The sequence below is a fragment of the Perkinsus marinus genome (assembly GCF_000006405.1).
Source record: "Perkinsus marinus ATCC 50983 genomic scaffold scf_1104296939976, whole genome shotgun sequence".
Lineage (NCBI taxonomy): Eukaryota > Perkinsozoa > Perkinsida > Perkinsidae > Perkinsus > Perkinsus marinus.
In genome coordinates, this window is record NW_003212973.1 from 1 (window position 1) to 18,370 (window position 18,370).

General features: G+C 49.0%; 5 protein-coding genes across 5 annotated transcripts; all 5 read right to left on the reverse strand.

The window, feature by feature from the left end:
• Positions 1-1,957: 1,957 nt before the first annotated feature.
• Pmar_PMAR022480 (hypothetical protein) lies at positions 1,958-2,230 on the reverse strand (the record flags this gene model as incomplete). Its single annotated transcript, XM_002782106.1, has 1 exon — positions 1,958-2,230. The coding sequence occupies one exon, from the start codon at positions 2,228-2,230 to the stop codon at positions 1,958-1,960; it is 273 nt and encodes a 90-aa protein (XP_002782152.1).
• Positions 2,231-6,257: 4,027 nt separating this feature from the next.
• Positions 6,258-7,805, reverse strand: Pmar_PMAR022481 (hypothetical protein; the record flags this gene model as incomplete). The annotated part of the gene is made up of 1 exon (XM_002782107.1): positions 6,258-7,805. The coding sequence occupies one exon, from the start codon at positions 7,803-7,805 to the stop codon at positions 6,258-6,260; it is 1,548 nt and encodes a 515-aa protein (XP_002782153.1).
• A 2,184-nt stretch (positions 7,806-9,989) lies between these two features.
• Pmar_PMAR022482 (hypothetical protein) lies at positions 9,990-10,925 on the reverse strand (the record flags this gene model as incomplete). The annotated part of the gene is made up of 1 exon (XM_002782108.1): positions 9,990-10,925. A coding segment is annotated over one exon (936 nt), but the record flags the coding sequence as incomplete, so codon positions are not given.
• Positions 10,926-11,159: 234 nt separating this feature from the next.
• Pmar_PMAR022483 (hypothetical protein) lies at positions 11,160-12,395 on the reverse strand (the record flags this gene model as incomplete). The annotated part of the gene is made up of 1 exon (XM_002782109.1): positions 11,160-12,395. One exon carries the CDS (start codon positions 12,393-12,395, stop codon positions 11,160-11,162), a length of 1,236 nt encoding a protein of 411 aa, XP_002782155.1.
• Positions 12,396-13,069: 674 nt separating this feature from the next.
• Pmar_PMAR022484 (hypothetical protein) lies at positions 13,070-14,200 on the reverse strand (the record flags this gene model as incomplete). The annotated part of the gene is made up of 1 exon (XM_002782110.1): positions 13,070-14,200. One exon carries the CDS (start codon positions 14,198-14,200, stop codon positions 13,070-13,072), a length of 1,131 nt encoding a protein of 376 aa, XP_002782156.1.
• Positions 14,201-18,370: the final 4,170 nt, after the last annotated feature.

The window sequence follows — 18,370 nt, forward strand, 5'->3', positions numbered from 1 at the left end:
TAATCACGACCACGAGGGTGCAGAAGCCCCACATCAAAGGCTTCGCAAATGGGTAAAATCAGAACCAGGTTCCTGAGCAGTATGCTGAGAGGTTGTTACCCGGTGTGACTTATGTTAACGTGCGGAAGCATATCCCAACCAGATGGGTTAAATCCGGAAACCGGAACGGAATAGTACTGGATATATGAAAACACACCACACGCTTCAATAAATAGAGTAAGAATATAACTATATCCTGTAAAATTCTCGCACCGTTTCGCCTGGGATAGTAAACACAACAGCTACTTAGTTTAGAACAGGGCAGAGTTTTCAGTCACTCAGTTGAGTGGTGTTCTTCCACGAGGGAGTTGGGTGAGACCGCGTCTGGCAGTGCATTAGCATCTGAAGGCAACGAGCTGGTGCTCACTACAACGCCTCTTTGGGTTAGCCGCTACCAGCCTCCCCTGTAGGAAGGTTAAAAAAAATTGGTGGAAACAAACCGTGCCTACACTAATGCATTTATAAAGTGTAGTAGACAAAGACAGAACGACTTTACATCTTAGATTCTAGCTCGATGTACTCAATCGTGACGTACTCAGCCTTGTTCGTAGCGTCACACAGACCAGGGGGTCAGGACAGTTGTGTCAGAGGAGTGCTTCGCACTCACCGTAATTGTGGGGCTCCACTGAGACGCATTTTACGTCTGTTAATGGAATAACTCCGGTTCATCGACTCGGTCAGAGTCGATGTATTTCTCCCAGGCAGAAATATCACAAAATCTGACGTACCTACCTTTAATACTATCTTATAAATCCGGACCACGACATAATGAGAATACCAATCTAATGTTCTTCCTAGAGCCAGCAGATCTTGCACTATCGGTCATCATCATCCAAAATGTTAGTACAACAATGATCATTGCATCACAGTGATAGTAGTATTCAATTGATCCGGGAAAATAAGGTGCCGATGGAGATCCTGAAGATCCTTCTTAACTCGTTTTGCGAATAATCTCCTACCTCTACACCAGAACATCCTCATGACTCATGAGTCATGAGTCATATCATTGATCTTCAAGTCCAACTATCAAAATAATCATAGGGATATTCATCGACTTTACTATCATGGTCTGTTGTAGCATTATGATGCTGATGATAATGATGCTCGCCAAGTTACTCCCTTTCCTGCCAGGAAATTCCTGGTGAATCCGGCTTTACAGGGCTGTTGTCAGTTTCGAAGGGCACCCACGCCGTTCGCCCACATTTGAGAGATTTCAGGGGCAAGTAGCCGAATTGCCAGGAAGTGGCGGGAAAGGGCAGTAGTCGTTAGTACAGGGCAACTAGTGAAAAGATAGGGCAGAGCTCTGCGCCACTCGTTATCAAGCCAAATCCGAAGTTGATGAGATCCGGTGGTGCGTCAGCAGTGAATCAAGCACTTACAAGTCATAACTCACGATACGAAAGAATCACTGACGGGGACATAGTAATGATGTAACGGTCGGAGTTAGTCACTTGCCGAATAAAATAAACTTTGTACTCTTATGTCTGTGTGGCGTTGGGTCAAGCGGGGTGACCATTGTATTCGAGCTCGCAGGGTTGATACCTCGCAATGGTTTTGGGTGAACGATTGTCATGACGACTTTGCTTATTGTTCCGCGAACCGTTCGCGATAACTTGAAAATATTATAAACAAGCACATTTGCCTACTTCAAGGCTCAACCCTTTGCGACTCATCTGCTGCCGTCCGACTGCTGCGTGTGTTAGAATTGACAACGTAAGATAGACAAGTGTACGAGAGGTAAAAACTGAGAATGAGGGGAGCTACAAAGAGATCAACTGGAGCAGCATAATTGAATAGGTTGTGGGAGGCAACGAGCGCACGTCACGTCACAGATGGCGTCACGTCACCGCACGGGCTCTGGTGGAGCCTGTCTGCGTGGCGCCTGTCTCTAGGAGCGCTCGCCCATAAACATATATCCTCAGTTCTCATCATGCCCTCCCTGCTGCGACAGGGCAGGATCTCTCAATAACTTAACCACATTGTAGTGATGCTGTACTGACTCGGATCCATCCATCAGTCGGACAGTAACCGAACGCTGCCCGGCAGCCAAAGCGGTCACCCTTCCCATACGAAACGCAGGGGATATCTTCTTACCAGGGCGATAGATCAGCACGGCATCACCCACTGCCAAAGTCAGGGACTTACCCCGGGCGGACTTGTAACCAAACGACTTCGCTACCGCCTGACGCATGTTACCGAAGATACGGGCCAGAAAAAACGTCCGGACGGACCGTATTCGTGCAGCAATGGGTGCACTGGACGAGGCTATCGCTAGGCACCCTGTCTTCCGAGTAAACCCTCGTGCCAAAGAGTCGGGGGTAACGATAGATAGCTCACCCGAGGCATCCTCCGAGTTGGTGAAATCTAACGGCCTCGTGTTCAATAGCAGCGTCACTTCTCGACAGATTTCTTCAAGATCGACTGAATCGCAGTCAGCTTTTCTGCGTCGACGTCTACCGCTGCCAGCGGCAGCCACGCCCGTTTGTCCTCGTAATAGGACCCTGGCGATCCGCAAGCCTAGCGCATGTAAGCGCTCTCCACCACCACTGAGCCAGGGAGAGCGGGCTTTCATCAGCATAACCTTGCCTCCCAATTGTCTGGAGACCTCTTGCTCAAATTTGCTAGACCGGAAATAGCTAGCTTTATCACAGCGTATGACTGCCAGTCCGCCTTCTTGCGCTTGCACGCGTCGTAATCCTTGTAATAAGTCATCCAAGGTCTCCTCACAAGGTATCCAACTCGAGTGACCAGTAGCCAGGCAATACACCGTTAGGATAGTAGTCGAGCCCTGATATCCGCGCACCTCTCCCAGGTGGGGGAAGTCAATATAGACGTCGTGGTGAGGTTCCCACTTTAACTGCTCCTTTCGGGAGTCAGCCAGGCCAGGTAGCTGCTGCCACGCTCTACGCGCGCGTTGCAACTGACAACAGTAGCAATATCTAATGAGCCTCTTGCAGTCACATCGTAAGCCTGGTAGATGGAACGTGTAGCTTATTCTGGAAACAGTAGAGCCGATACCACCATGGGCCGATTGACGGTGAGCGCCCAATAACAGCTTGCGTCTAAATGGGGTGCACCGCTCATCACCCTTAGGTAGCAAAGGAAGGAGCACATAACCGCCATCCGGGCTCCCGTTCCGAAAGCAGTAAATACCGTGCTCATCCTGAACATAAGGACCCGCCACGTTCAGCTTGATAGGGTCCATGTCTTGCTGTAGCGCTCGAACAAGGCATACCCGCACCTCCTCTCTCACCACCGAGTCTGGTCTGAGAGCTAAGAACAGACGCCGTAAGTGATTCTTAGGTCGCATTGCTCGAAAGACTTGGCGAAGAAAGTTGAAGTCGGACTGCACACCGTTTACATCCCAGTTACGATGGCATAGGCTGGTGATGATAGGTTCTGGTTGCGAACGATCTTCTGACGCCACCAAGGGGCCTTGCAGGGCAACGTCGGCAGTAGCAGTAGCAAGTGAAAAATAACCTGGACCGAAGAGAGGTAGTAATTGGAAAGCATCTACCTCATTCTATCGTCGGCCTCGCTCATCACCCAAGACAATCCTTTGCCGTCGGTGTCGGGCTCTTGAAAAAGGTCGGGGTACTCGGCAGTTTCCGGCAACAGATCTTGACCACCCGCCAGAGCGTCTGCTAAACTGATCTTCTTACCGCTCTCGAGTGGTACTAATCTCTCAAACAATCGAGACAAACGGTCGGCTTCCGAGTTCGCCACACCTGCAATGTGCTCGATGACAACACCTTTCCCAGGGCTTGTACGACTGAGGGACCTCAAAAAGTCTAACTCGTCCTTGAGAGCATTTAACGTCCGTAGCACTGCCCGTCGTTCCAAGGATGAACGTGACACCGCTCCTTCACCTTGTAGCCAAGCCACCGTGGGACGATTATCAGAGCGTACGACCAGGTGAATAGGAGGGACGTGGGAACTCTTGGAGACAAAGTGGCTCAGAAGATCGGCAGCAGCTTGAACAGCCTTGCAGCATACCGCTAGTTCACGCCGATTGCTATGATACACTCGCTGAGCTGTAGTGAAACGCCATGCACCTGTGGCCAAGACATGCCTTTCTCCGAGTTTGCCCACAATAGCTATAAACTAACCGGCTCCCGTGGCTGAAGCATCGGAGACCACTTCGAGCGTAATAGGATCCAAGTCATGACGAACTGGGGTACGATGAGAACATGGTTCACCGAGGACTTTATCAGTAGTAAGCTCCAGCACCCATTCGGCTAGACCCCGGACAGCTGCTCGGCGTGGCTCATCAAGCAATTTCAGGTCGCAGGGCGAGCGCCAACCAATCTTCGCATATGCCTTTGCGAAGCAGCTTCGCAGAGCCGCCGCTACAGCGCGTTCCTCCGCATGAACGCCACAGCTATCATAAGCCAGATTACCACCACAAGAGAATATGAAGGCCTTCGTCAAAGCCTTATCGGAGCGGTGGACATTTGCTAGAGCTGATAGCAGATACTGTGCTTGTGACCGTGCCGTCCGCAGTCGGTCCTGTCGTTCACAAGCCACCACCAGAGACTCCCCACCCTGGGATTCATCATAGGATAATACACATCCCAACAGGTTGACCGAATCCTGCCAAACAAAGAGAGTCTTAGGGAGACCAAGATTACTGAGTATCGTTGCAACCAGGAGTTTCATTCTTGCCGTGGCCATCGGTTGAAACTTCGACGCTCCTACCGTGAATCCACACTTCGCCATCACATAAATGAGCCAACACACGGCCTTTGCCGCGTCTTTTCCTGCACACAGTAGGTCGTCGACAAAGTCGTTGAGAAGTAGACGAAAGTCATCACTGCAAACTACGCGGAATGCTTCCGCCAGAGCCCCCAACGTATGGGACAGGCTTCCTGGGCCTGTAGTAATTCCAAACACACACCTATCAGATAGGTAGAGTCGGTCTTTAACTAGAAGTAAGGCCTTCATATTCAACCATCTCAACTTGTAGAAGGCCTGTGCCGCATCTAGTAATAGGGTGCAGGCAGAAGAATACAGCCTCACCGCCGCGATGCAAGTCGGTACGTCGGTTGACGGACTGCTCCCCTTCGTTCCTAGTTGTTGGTTTGCCTTGCGTAAGTCTACCACCAGACGGGCTTTCCGACGACGGGCAGCAACCATAAAAACGATGGAAGGATCAAGAACATACTCTTTGCATGCCAACATCTTGAGACTGGAGTCGTCGCAGCGTGTCCACCATCGGCGTTGTTCATAGTTAGCGACGAGCTTGTCAAAGGCGATCTTCTCAGTGTCGGTGAGACGTTCATAAGCGTGCGCGGCCATCCTACGAGCCGAGGAGGGTACCGCTGGTGAATGACCTCTACGAACGCTGTTGCATCTTAGTTCGAAGACATAGGTCTGCGCAGCATTATCCGGCAGCTCGTCCGTTCGGAGGGGCCGTAACCTAGCTTCCCAACCTGGGCAGCTCCGCATTGGTTGCCACGACCGAGCAACAAGGTCATGCAACAATCGAGTACAGATCGGCGGAACTTTCTGGAATGGGATAACTACATATTCGTCAGAGGCACCTTCCGCTGACTCTAGAACTCTTCTCTCCCCAATCGGAGGTCCGGACGGGTCTTCGGTTTGATGATCGGCTGTCAGCGCCAAGCAGACATTTTCAACGGTGCCAACGCTCTCACAAGATTCAATGCATAAGACCTCTTGTCCATCGAGCTGCACCCTCAGAGGGTCAGTCAAAACGGCCACCTTGAGATCGGCCAGCAGCCTACGACCAGCGATAAGAACTGGCTCGTTCTGCAGTGAGCTCAACCCTGTGCCTTCGAGAACATGAAAACGGTGAGGTCTCTTTGGAGTCAGCGTGCCGTCACGTAGATACACCGAGACCTCTAGGGTCACCCAAGTGACGACCTTGCGGACCGAGCCGTCGGCCAAACGTATCGGGATAGAACAAGACCCTTCATCTAGGACCTGTAAGTCGAGAGCGCCTCCGGGAGTGACGCAGAAGTTCAGGCCAGCCCCAGTATCGACCAAGGCAGAAACAGTTACGTGGTTGCCGTCAGGTGCGCCTACGAGGCATCGGAGCCATAATGCCGTCGGCTCCACCGAACCAGAGTGCTCGACCGGGAAGGACGGTAGATGACAGACATCGGACAGACCAGCAGCGCTCACACCAGAGAGTAGTTTACCGTCGTGCTCAGGACCCAGCGAAACTATGAGCAGTTTTCAGCCCTGCTCAGGGCTCACGTAAAAGGGGCAAAGACGTCAGCACGCACCCCTTCTTCTTTGAGCTTATTCACAAGGGAGTCTCTATCGCAATCCTTCGGCAGAGCGACTATGCGGAATAACGGGAACCGCTTCTTGCGCCCACGCATGGCGAAAGAGTCCAGCATATCGGGTATCTTCTGCTTCAATGCATCGCCCCATAAATCGAACACCTTGATGAGAGAATCCGCTGGGTAGCGAGCACACCATTCTCGCACCGCCGTGCCCTGCGTCGGAGCGTTAGAAGACAGAGAGCCTCCCTTGCCCGGTCTGGGTGGAATAGCAGCAGCTGCGACCTCCGCACTGGCACTCAACCCTTTGCTTGTCAAAGCTCGAGCAGCAACTTCTTGTCGTTCTAAACGATTCAACACTCCCAAAACAGACGCTTCGACACCATCGAAAGGAAGTACCAAAGGCCAATCGGGGGTATAGGACTGTAGATGAGCTGTATTGTGAATTTCTGAGATAAGAGCCGAGGCTCGACTAGCTAGTAATCTCGCTACCATGGCTTCCACGAAGCCTCGAATCTCGTACTGGTTGTCAGCCCCAAATAGACGGACCAGCATTGCGTAGACCTTACGCACCTCAGCGCAGAACTTATCGATGTTACTGTACTTCATAGAGCCTACCATCGCCCTCAGCTCCATCAATAGAGTCTCCCTTTTTGCAAAGGTCGACAACAAAACCTGTCGAATAGCCGACCAGTTATGACTTTGTTGCTCAGCCGTTGATGTTGCAAGAGAGTGGACATCTCCAACACCTTTGAGCGATGTCAAAATGCGGTTTACCACACTGAACCGAAGATTCGGGAAGGGCTCAAAAAGACCCTGCACGTAGTCCCCCAGCTCCGCCTCGACCATCATCGCCTTGCAGACAGTAAGGTGATGTTGTAAGGAAAACTTTTCGACAAGCTCGGGGAGGTCCACCTTCGATACCTGTCTCGAATCTGGGCGTCGTCTTTCGCTTGCTCTTGGAAGAGTAGCACCGGCCGATACGTGGCCAACAGTGCTCATTGGAGTCACGAACGGAGCCGTTAATACAGTCCGAGCCCCTTGCTCACCAAGAACTTGACCTCCCGGATCAGGAGCAGAGTGATGGCCTAGAGGAGATATAGGCGGGGCTACCGGAGATGTTCTCTGAGCCTGCTCGGAGGGAACCTCTGGCGGCCTCAACCTCGACGGACGTACTATCTCAGTGCCAAGAACCAAGAGATGTTCATAATACTCTTCGAGGTCTTCCAGGGACTTAACGGCCAGGTTCATATCTTGCCATTGATGACTCAGAGACTGCAGGGTCTCAGCATTGCCCTCATCATCCCCGAGGTCCTCATCAGCCATTCTCTGACGTAAGTCCTTGATAGCATTCAAGGCATTGGTGCGCTTGCGACGATAAGTTTCAAGTTGTTGCTTGAGGACGGCCATATTCTCACTCTGCACCACCGACAGAACAACCTCATAAATAGCGTTGTCATAGTAGTCATCCGCAGAAGGTAGAAGATTCGCATTGAATCTCCCAGGTGTCGCCATGTTAGAATTGACAACGTAAGATAGACAAGTGTACGAGAGGTAAAAACTGAGAATGAGGGGAGCTACAAAGAGATCAACTGGAGCAGCATAATTGAATAGGTTGTGGGAGGCAACGAGCGCACGTCACGTCACAGATGGCGTCACGTCACCGCACGGGCTCTGGTGGAGCCTGTCTGCGTGGCGCCTGTCTCTAGGAGCGCTCGCCCATAAACATATATCCTCAGTTCTCATCAGTGTGATTTACATTCACTAGAACCACAACCTTTCAGAACCTCCTCGCACATAGTATTCATATTGGTACCGAGCTTATCGATACAACGCAGTTCAAGGTTGTGGCGTTCGTACAGTTGTGGCTCGTATAGTGTCAACTCGTACAGTTTCAATTGAGTCTATGTCAGGTGATTTGGTGTCGTTCAGTCCTGTTGCACTTGGTACAGGGCCAGCTCGTACAGTGTCATTACATACAGATTCTGTTCATAGAGTGGCACGCAAAGCAACTGAATTTGACGCAGTTAGATCTCGTACAATCGCCACTGGTACATTTTCAACTCGTGCAGTATCCAGACTATTTCAGTATGTGAAATAGTACGATATGCAGAGAAGAAAAGTAGAGCGGCGCGCATCGAGCTCTGAATACGATTAACCAGAGCTTTTGACGAAAAATTTGTATGTGAGAACGAGTGAATAGTATTGGCTCCAGTCGTACTACCTGAAGATTCAGGTTGGGACCAAGGTAGTGTTATTAGGGATGAGTGGGGACGCATGAAGGAGTGACAGAGCAAGATAGACGCACCAGTGCGCGCGCCAAGCACGTCGTGGCTTGAACGGACGCGTGCTCTCTTAGGGTTTGGAGTCATACTTGGTTATCACAACCAGAACCGGTTGGTCTAATGTAAAGCGTAAAAGATGAGTAATAAGTAGACTGCAATAAAAGGGGAGACGAGACGCCAGACGTGTCTTAAAAGCGCACGTCTTGTACATGCAAGTTACATGAACACAGTATGCTAAGGCTGAATGCAATAGTCTTACTTCTACGCCCCCCCAGGAAGACTTCCTGTAGATTACTCAATAGGTATTCCAGCCTTGGACAGCCTGGACTTAGTAATTGCGGAGAGTTTTGCTTGGCTAGTAAGTGAAATAGAAGCAATTATCTGGGATGAATGAACATTGACAACCTTCGGATTTTTCCAATCTTTCCATCGGCCGTATTCATCAATATAAAAACGACGTATCCAAATGTTTGGATAGTCATTCTTCACCAACCTACCAACATCGTAAGAAGTAATTTCGACTTCTGAACCGTCATCTACAGTTTCCCACTCAGGAGTAATAAACAATACAAGGGATCCTTCCTTCAGTTCTCTCCTCGGTCCAGCAAGGAGACCATGAAGATCCGGTGGATCGGGACAACATCCAGGATTACCGGTAGGAGTTACACCACATAAACGAACTTGATGAAGGGGTATGAGATGACGGACTTCGGATAGGCTGACCATATTTCCTTTCATACTGTCGAAAATATAGGGACCGGTAGCTTTAGTTCTGCCGAGACCATTTTTTTTGACTCGGAATACCGTGTCACCAGGAGCCAGCTCCTGGAGTTGAGCTAGATTGCCGTTCGCGTTCAAGCGATCGACTCTCTTGGCTCTTTGTACAGCCAAATCTTCAGACCAGGCTCGACAGAAAACTTCAACCGTATCTTTTTGTCTCCTTAGATAACTTATCAGGTTGAAACTCCGGAAAAGCATCCGTATTGGCACCCAAGAGCAACTCCAGCCCACCGGAAGTAGCTTCACCATAAAGAAGTATATCGGGAGATACCGGTAGAGCCCCAGCATGGGACTTACGCGCTGCATTCAGCGAACGCTGCAACCAAAGTAATAAAGTAAGATCAGTAGTAAACGATCTTTCCAAATGCCGTTTCAGGGATCGCACAGCGGATTTGACCACTCCTTGCGATGCGGGAGATAATCCGCCGGAAAAGACTTGATCAATATTCAGCAAGCGGCATATGCGAGACTGTATAGAATACAGAAATGCTTGATCTCTATCACTTCTCAGCTCAGTAGGTATTCCAAAGATACGTGATATCCACCTCTCCAGAAGCAACCTGCCAGCAGTATGAGCAGTCTGATCAGAGCATGGACAAAGCTCAATCCATCCTGTGAGCGTATCAATTATCACGAATACGCTGGCAGGCCTGATGACGGTGTTAGAGCTTGGGCATGTGTAGGTCCAACCATCGACAGGTCCACAAAAGTCTATATAGACAGTGTCCCAACGTCTGGAACGGACGACTTCCGAGTACCCGCACGGAGCAATGTGACGGGCACGTTCTCGGGCACAGCCGAGACAATTTCGCACGAACCGGGCAATGTCACCGGAGATAGTTGGCCACCAGACTACAGCCTTCAACGCCGCTGACATGCCAGTGACACCGACATGACCGATTGCGGTATCATGAGCTCTACGAAGTAACTGGGAACGGAGGTCGCAACCTTGTTCGCGGTCCGAATCTGGCGGGATATACACTCTAGGGCCCAAAGATTTGAGGGATACAGTGAGTAGAGCGCCATCATCATCTTTTAGAATATGAAGTCTATTAGTTAGCTCATCAGGAACTCCGTTGAGTAGAATAGACGAAAGGCTCTCACCGACCCATGACTCATCGTTGTGAGTGTCCGATGAATGAGGGAACCAATCGGTACGGAGTTTCACGTCGGAGATGAACTTGTCGCCTAAATCAATCTTCACGGGGCGATTTGACGAATTGTTATATCCCACTTCAGTAGTCACCAATACTGTAGGCTGATCGATAGTGTGGCCAAGAGCAGCAGTAATACCAAGATCATAGGCTAACCTTGATAAAGTATCAGCGGTGGCATTGGAGGTACCACTTACGAAATCGAAGGAAGTTGAAATCGAGTAATGAGTATTCCAATCCCTCACTAGATCTTTAACGGTAGTTACTAGGCGACGGATAGAGGGTCGCTCTACTCCTTTGCTACCCGGACATCCACTACGCAACCAAGCGACAACTCCACTGTTATCACTGTGACATGTAACCGTCTTCAACCAACCGTGGGCAACCCGTACGACATCATCGACATGGGCTACACCCTGATAAAGGCAATATAGCTCGCGTCTATTAGAATGCCAAGACTCGGCTCCATTAGGCCAGAGCTTGGAACCCGACGCAAGAACGGTACCACCGATAGAGATTTGATAGGCATAATTATATTGACTCGCGTCGCAGTGAAGTTCGAGATGGTTAGCGGACTCATCGACACATGGGTGTATACATTGTTTCTCCAACAGACTAGTTTTGAGCAAGTCGATAACATGCTTCAGATCTCAATATTGAGCTGAGTCTTCAGATAAAAGTGAAGGAGAATCCCATTCACCCAAAGGAGGAAGTCGAGCTACGATCTTGCTAACAGCTGAAGACGCTAAGGCTCGCACTGGATGCAGACGAAGAATATTCCCGGCTTGAGATAATCCAGTAAGCCTGCGCACATCTCGCCGGGTGGTCTTGCCCGCTACAAGTTCAAACTTCTTGACGAAGTCGATCTTCTTGACCAAACACCTGATGTGAAGGCTATTCCGCCTAACGCGCATCAGATTGCCGAGACGTAGACCCCACCCAGCATCACAGGTAGTGCCGCAGACACTATGTGCGGCATCGCTAAGAAGAGCGATTTGATCGGAAGGGATAACCAAACCGACCCGTTCAGCTAGAGGTAAAATAGTAGAGAGATAGCGCGGAACCTTATTGATAGGAATAAGAACCAATATATCATCATAGAAGCTGTAAACTGGCAACTCTGCGAGGCTAGGTTCCAGTTTCCCGGCGAGACGGAGAAGAGTAGACATGCCGGATTGGAGCGAAGCCGGACCGTGCAGAAGTCCGAATGCAAGCCTATCGCATCGATACCATCGGCCTGCGCCTCGGATATAGAGGTAACCAAGGGATGACACTGCATCTCCATTTGAATCTGACCGTGCCATCAGCTGGAAGCGATAAAAAGCTTTACCAACATCGAGGGAGAGAAGGCCTAAGTGACCTTCTCCAGCACGAGAAAAATTTAACCGGAGACCCAGTAGGATCTCAGGAACAGAGTCGCCGGAGTAGGAAGCTTTTCTAGCCCCTCCAGCCTTGATAACACGATTGACTCCAACGGCCTGAATGACCGGTCTAACTTTGAAACTGGTTACTTTAGTAGGACCGTCAGGAACGGAGTCGTCAACCTGCTTAACAGGGAAGCTGACCACCTTTGGAGCAGCGGTGTCACGGATTACAGCATCGTCATCGATCGGCACCCAGTAGCCGGCTTCGACAAATTTACTCACAGCCTTATCGTACGACTCTTTCTCGGCCAAGCTCAATCGATTGTAGATCTTGAATCCGAAGTCCACGACATTGCCAGGCCAAGGAGAATCGTTGTTATCAGACTCAGAGTTGGCGACCAGCGGGGAAACCGAAACATCAAAGCAGAACCTTTGACTAGGGCACTCCTTGGTTTCCTTCGCAGATAATTCTCTCAAACGAATAGAGAATCCTGGGGCTGCCTCGATCGGTTCCCGCTCCATAGAAACATTCTCCAAGATGATCCGGTCGATCTCTTTCCAGCTTTTATTTTCGCAGTGTGGAGCTGGCGGAACCCGTAGTTTCTGTGAGGATTCATGGTTAAGGAGTAAGTCGGCACCGTGAGGCAAGGAATATACCAATACCAAACCTCACGTCAGAGTACAAGTTACCCAGAGATACTCGTAATACTACTACATCTTCTACTGTGAGACTGTCACCGGTTATACCTCGCAGACTGAACGGCTTATCTTGAGGAGTACCAACCAGACCATGATGATCGACAAACGATCTTGAAACCAAATTCACTTGACTGCCTGAGTCCAAACAGATTTGCGCTTCAACGCAGCGTAAGTCGTCATTGTCGTCGGTGGTAGGCAGCGCAACTTGCCCTCCCGCAACATTTACAGATGCGCAGACTAAAGGAAGTTCCGCCGGATCACGTTCAGGCTTGAACTCAGCAGAGACGACAGCAACGCTGGAACTTTCTTATATTCGGCTTGTCCCTGAAGACGTTCAGATCGGCGTAAAGGTGGGTCATCATGACTAAATTTGCAAGATGCTCCATAAGAGCATTTGTCTTGCTGTTGAAATTCACGACAGACTCCACGAGATGGTTTGACGTTCACTGGCATTATCTTCGGCTTTGACGAGCTTCTTGGACTCGGTAGGTTGACAGTCATCTTTGGGACTGGGAATACTTGCATTTGTCACCATGCTTGCAGTTACCGGTACGGTTGAAGTAACGACATGGCTTGGTCTCATTTTTTGCCTCCTGCGGTTGTCCTTGGCTTGAAAACGATTGGGTCTTTGACGGGTTCTTGAAGAACGACGAATCCTCAGACTTCCGGCCAATAGGAGGTCCTAACACTTGATCCAATGTAAGGGGGTGATAGTCTTTACGCCATTCATCTAGTATATCATCGAAATTGGTGATGTCATCAGCGGATTTGAGCTCGGATAGAAGCGAGCTTCTTAGACCGATATCTTCCTTGAAGCGTCGATACTGAGACACATGGGAACAGAGTCTATCCAGGCGCAAAGACCAAGGGCAAGCCCCGAGATGGACAGCATCAAGCTCGGCATAGAGCTTTCTCTCACTGGCACATAAGGATGTCCAAGATGGGCAGTCTAAAGGTTGTAGGGAAACCCATCGCTCAAGAAACACTGAACTGTCCTCGGGCTCGAATTGACTATCAAGGAACTCTTTGAGTTCCTTGTAGACTTCACAGCACTCGCTGAGCCATAAGCCGGTCTTCTTTGCCATCTCTGCTTCGTCTTCGAGCGCTCCCTCCTCGGGGATAACAATCTCAGACCACTGACTCAACTTGAGCCTGTGAGCTAGACATATTTCAAACGCTTGCAAAGCGAGATTCTCGGGTAAGACGGCAATAACCAGGCATATACACAACGGAGCAGCAAGCTTAGCAAGGGACAGACGATGGCGAAGGCGGGTCCAAAGACCACGGGACCATTTACCTCCCTCGAAACCCCAGGCTTTGAGCCAAGTACTGGTATCGAGAGCCAGTTTACGATCGGAAGGGGCTGTAAGCTGCAAACCAGGGACCATACCATAGGGAGCGAAGGCTTCGACACCAAGGAGACACATAATGCCCATAAGAGGTTGTTCCATTTTCCTCAACTCGGACTCGGACAGGGCTGAGGAGGATCCTTCAGAGGAGTCTCCACGAGTTAGGGAATCGTTCACCACACGGGTAAGGAACTTGAAGGCGTCAGTAGTGCTCGATTTCTCGGATGATGCACCATCGTGGCTTAAAGGGACGCGTGCTCTCTTAGGGTTTGGAGTCATACTTGGTTAACACAACCAGAACCGGTTGGTCTAGTGTAAAGCGTAAAAGATGAGTAATAAGTAGACTGCAATAAAAGGGGAGACGAGACGCCAGACGTTTCTTAAAAGCGCACGTCTTGTACATGCAAGTTACATGAACACAGTATGCTAAGGCTGAGTGCAATAGTCTTACTACTACACGCGAGAAATGTTTGCCCCGATATTTCGCGCAGCGCGAAATATCGTATCAAAAAATTTTCGTCTGTACAAAGCCAGAGTTTGACGAAATAAAACACGTACGAACTTAATGATTTATGAAGTAGTGTGTACCAGTCACAGCTGCACGAGAATATGGCGTAGGGATTTGCAGAGTACCAGACATGCATGCATGACATTATGTCATTGACATAGCAACGTACTGATTTACACTGTGTTCGCTGACAATAAGCGGACACTGCACGTGGTACGTGCAGACGGTTCGAAACGAGACTGTATATGGAAGTGTGTCACCATTTTACTGATGTGATGCTGTATGTAAGATATGATGCTGTACCGAGCAAAGTAAGATGATCCAGTTACTGGATTCCAGTAGTGCACGAATCAAAGGTGTATCATCCAAAACTGTATCAGTTGCAAGTACACGAAGTGGTACATGAGTAGACATTCTGCGAGCTGCAACTGTACGATTTGATCCTCACCGTTCGACGCACCCCTGAGTAGGTTAACCACGGCGCTTATGGTTCTATAAACCGCTATAATGACAACAGACGCCCGCTGCATCGGGACCCTGTACAACCAGCTGACAGTGACATCATTATGTGACATAACTTATGTCTGGATATGAACAATGATAGCGTGTCCAGCGTCTACATGAAGTGGGTGAGTGGAGTGCAAAGTCTAGGCTGGTGAGTAGAATCAAAACATGATTCTTTTGATCAAAATTAGGCCACGTCTTTGAACTCTATATCCACAAATCCAAAGGTGTTATGATCTATTCTTGGGTTCGACTCTTAAACCAAGCTATGTTCGATTCTAGCTGATAAAGCTATTGATCTAAGCTATATTAGCTGCACCACTGGTCACTCGTCGAAAGCGAGACATTGTATACAGAGTCTGTATACAATGTCTCGCTTTCAACGTCTGTATTACAGGCGATAATGGTTCGAGCTAGCACAGTGATAATCAGCTAGATAATCCAGAGCGTTCTCAGAGAGAGGTTAGTAAGCCTGTTGAAGATAGAGCCGGTGAAAAGCATGAGCTGGTATCGGACGATACCAGCCCATCATCCCTAGTTGAGGCTTCGAAGGCGCGACGGACGGTTTAGTTTCGTAAGCATGCCGTGAAGTTCAGTGATGGCGCTGATGAAAATGTAGAAGAATAGTTTAAAAAGCTTGGTACGTGCTACTCAAGCTATCGGTGTCGGGAGGGGCATATCGAGCAGCCAAGATGGTCTCATGAGAGCAGAAGATTCCTGCCAAGATCGATGGACTCCTGCCAGGAATCCATCGATGTTTCTGGGAAACGGTATCTCGCTCAGCTGCGATCTGGGCTGCAGAAACGGTTTGGTTTTAGCCCTGAAAAGGTCGTTACTAGCTTGAAAAGTGCCAATTTCAATGGTTGATGAGTATGCGACTGCATTGAGCGTTTTATGCGGCAAGGTGTAAGCAATGCCAGAGTGAGATCATGAAATTGTTCTTCTACAGTAGCTTGTCTCATGACCATCCAATCAGTTGTGCCATGAAGCCTGTCTGCCTCGATCCTACCAAATCCTATGATCAAATAATAACTCATGCTAGGTTTCGTTAGACTATTTAAGACGACCACGAGTAACCGCACCTGGTGTGCGACGACTTGTTCTCAAGCTCTGGAAAGGTCAGGGTGGCAGAACGGCAAAGGTAAGGGTGGCAGAACGAGAAAGGTAGAGGAATCACAAGTCGCGCACCCATGCAGGAAGTGAAGCGATGTAAGTCCTGCAACAAGACTAACCACACGATTGAAGCGCGTACATCTCTTGCCAAGGCAAGGATGACGTTGAAGCAATCTCGCAAGCCGATTTCATATGTTAGACTTTGCTATGTTGCTGACTCAAACAGAACATAATCTCGTTCGTCTTGCCGATTCAGAATGCAGTGACTCAATCATAACCCAGTCGGCGTTGAGTGAATCACTTGCTGGCTTCACGTATCGTAACCTCCGTTCGCGGGTGGCCACGATAGCGTCATTTCATTATCCTGTGTTAGGATGGCTCGCGCCGGCAGCCAGAGCACTAGAAAGGCTGAGTGTCGCTGTCAATGAAGGTGTGGCCTCGCATTATCCTCTGCCTGATGATATAGTAGTGAAAGCGCACAAATTACACCCAGACTGCGAGATGATGCAGCGTCCGGATTCTTCTAGGTGAATCCCCCACTACAGTGGTCTTGGTATATGGATGCTTCCGCAGACGCAATTGGAGCTTGTTAAACAAGCCTTAATCGCGAAAAGTAAACACTATACTTTTCGATCCAAAATATAAATTTTATACTGTAGATCGCAGTTGGGGGGAGATAGATCTTGGCTACGAGACGCGAGGAATATTCGACGAATCGATACAGTGGAGTTAGGAGCAGCCTTGAGAGGTCTCAATGACTTAATCTTCCCTTGGGTAAGAGCTTAAGCAATTCAGAGTGGTCTTGCATCGACAGCGTATGTTGCTAGCAAACCGATATTACCTCAATTTTTTCTGGGAAAAGCTCGCTATTGGGTAGCATCCAAAGGTCTTGCATCAGCTGCAGCAGAGGGCCGTCTACAAATGATAGACGCCCTCATACAATTGGAAATACGTCACATTCAAATATATAGCTGGTGGCGAGAACCCTGCAGATGAAAGATCACGGATACCTGAATATTCAAAATGGCTAAGACCGCCAAGGCGAGAATCGAAAACACAGCCCGAACCTGTATCTTGGCAGCAGCAACGCGTAGATCATGTGAAAGAATTCATTAAAGATAATCACGACCACGAGGGTGCATAAGCCCTAAATCAAAAGCTTCGCAAATGGGTAAAATCAGAACCAGGTTCCTGAGCAGTATGCTGAGAGGTTGTTACCCGGTGTGACTTATGTTAACGTGCGGAAGCACATCCCAACCAGATGGGTTAAATCCGGAAACCGGAACGGAATAGTACTGGATATATGAAAACACACCAAACGCTTCAATAAATAGAGTAAGAATATAACTATATCCTGTAAAATTCTCGCACCGTTTCGCCTGGGATAGTAAACACAACAGCTACTTAGTTTAGAACAGGGCAGAGTTTTCAGTCACTCAGTTGAGTGGTGTTCTTCCACGAGGGAGTTGGGTGAGACCGCGTCTGGCAGTGCATTAGCATCTGAAGGCAACGAGCTGGTGCTCACTACAACGCCTCTTTGGGCTAGCCGCTACCAGCCTCCCCTGTAGGAAGGTTAAAGAAAATTGGTGGAAACAAACCGTGCCTACACTGATGCATTTATAAAGTGTAGTAGACAAAGACAGAACGACTTTACATCTTAGATTCTAGCTTGATATACTCAATCGTGACGTACTCAGCCTTGTTCATAGCGTCACACAGACCAGGGGGTCAGGACAGTTGTGTCAGAGGAGTGCTTCGCACTCACCGTAATTGTGGGGCTCCACTGAGACGCATTTTTCGTCTGTTAATGGAATAACTCCGGTTCATCGACTCGGTCAGAGTCGATGTATTTCTCCCAGTCAGAAATATCACAAAATCTGACGTACCTATCTTCAATACTATCTTATAAATCCGGACCACGACATAATGAGAATACCAATCTAATGTTCTTCCTAGAGTCAGCAGATCTTGCACTATCGGTCATTATCATCCAAAATGTTAGTACAACAATGATCATTGCATCAAAGTAATAGTAGTATTCAATTGATCTGAGAAAATGAGGTGCCGATGGAGATCCTGAAGATCCTTCTTAACTCGTTTTGTGAATAATCTCCTACCTCTACACCAGAACACCCTCATGAGTCATATCACTGATCTTGAAGTCCAACTATCAAATTAATCGTAAGGATATTCATCGACTTTACTATCATGGTCTGTTGTAGCATTATGATGCTGATGATAATGATGCTTGCCAAGTTACTCCCTTTCCTGCCAGGAAATTCCTGGGGAGTCCGGCTTTACAGGGCTGTTGTCAGTTTCGAAGG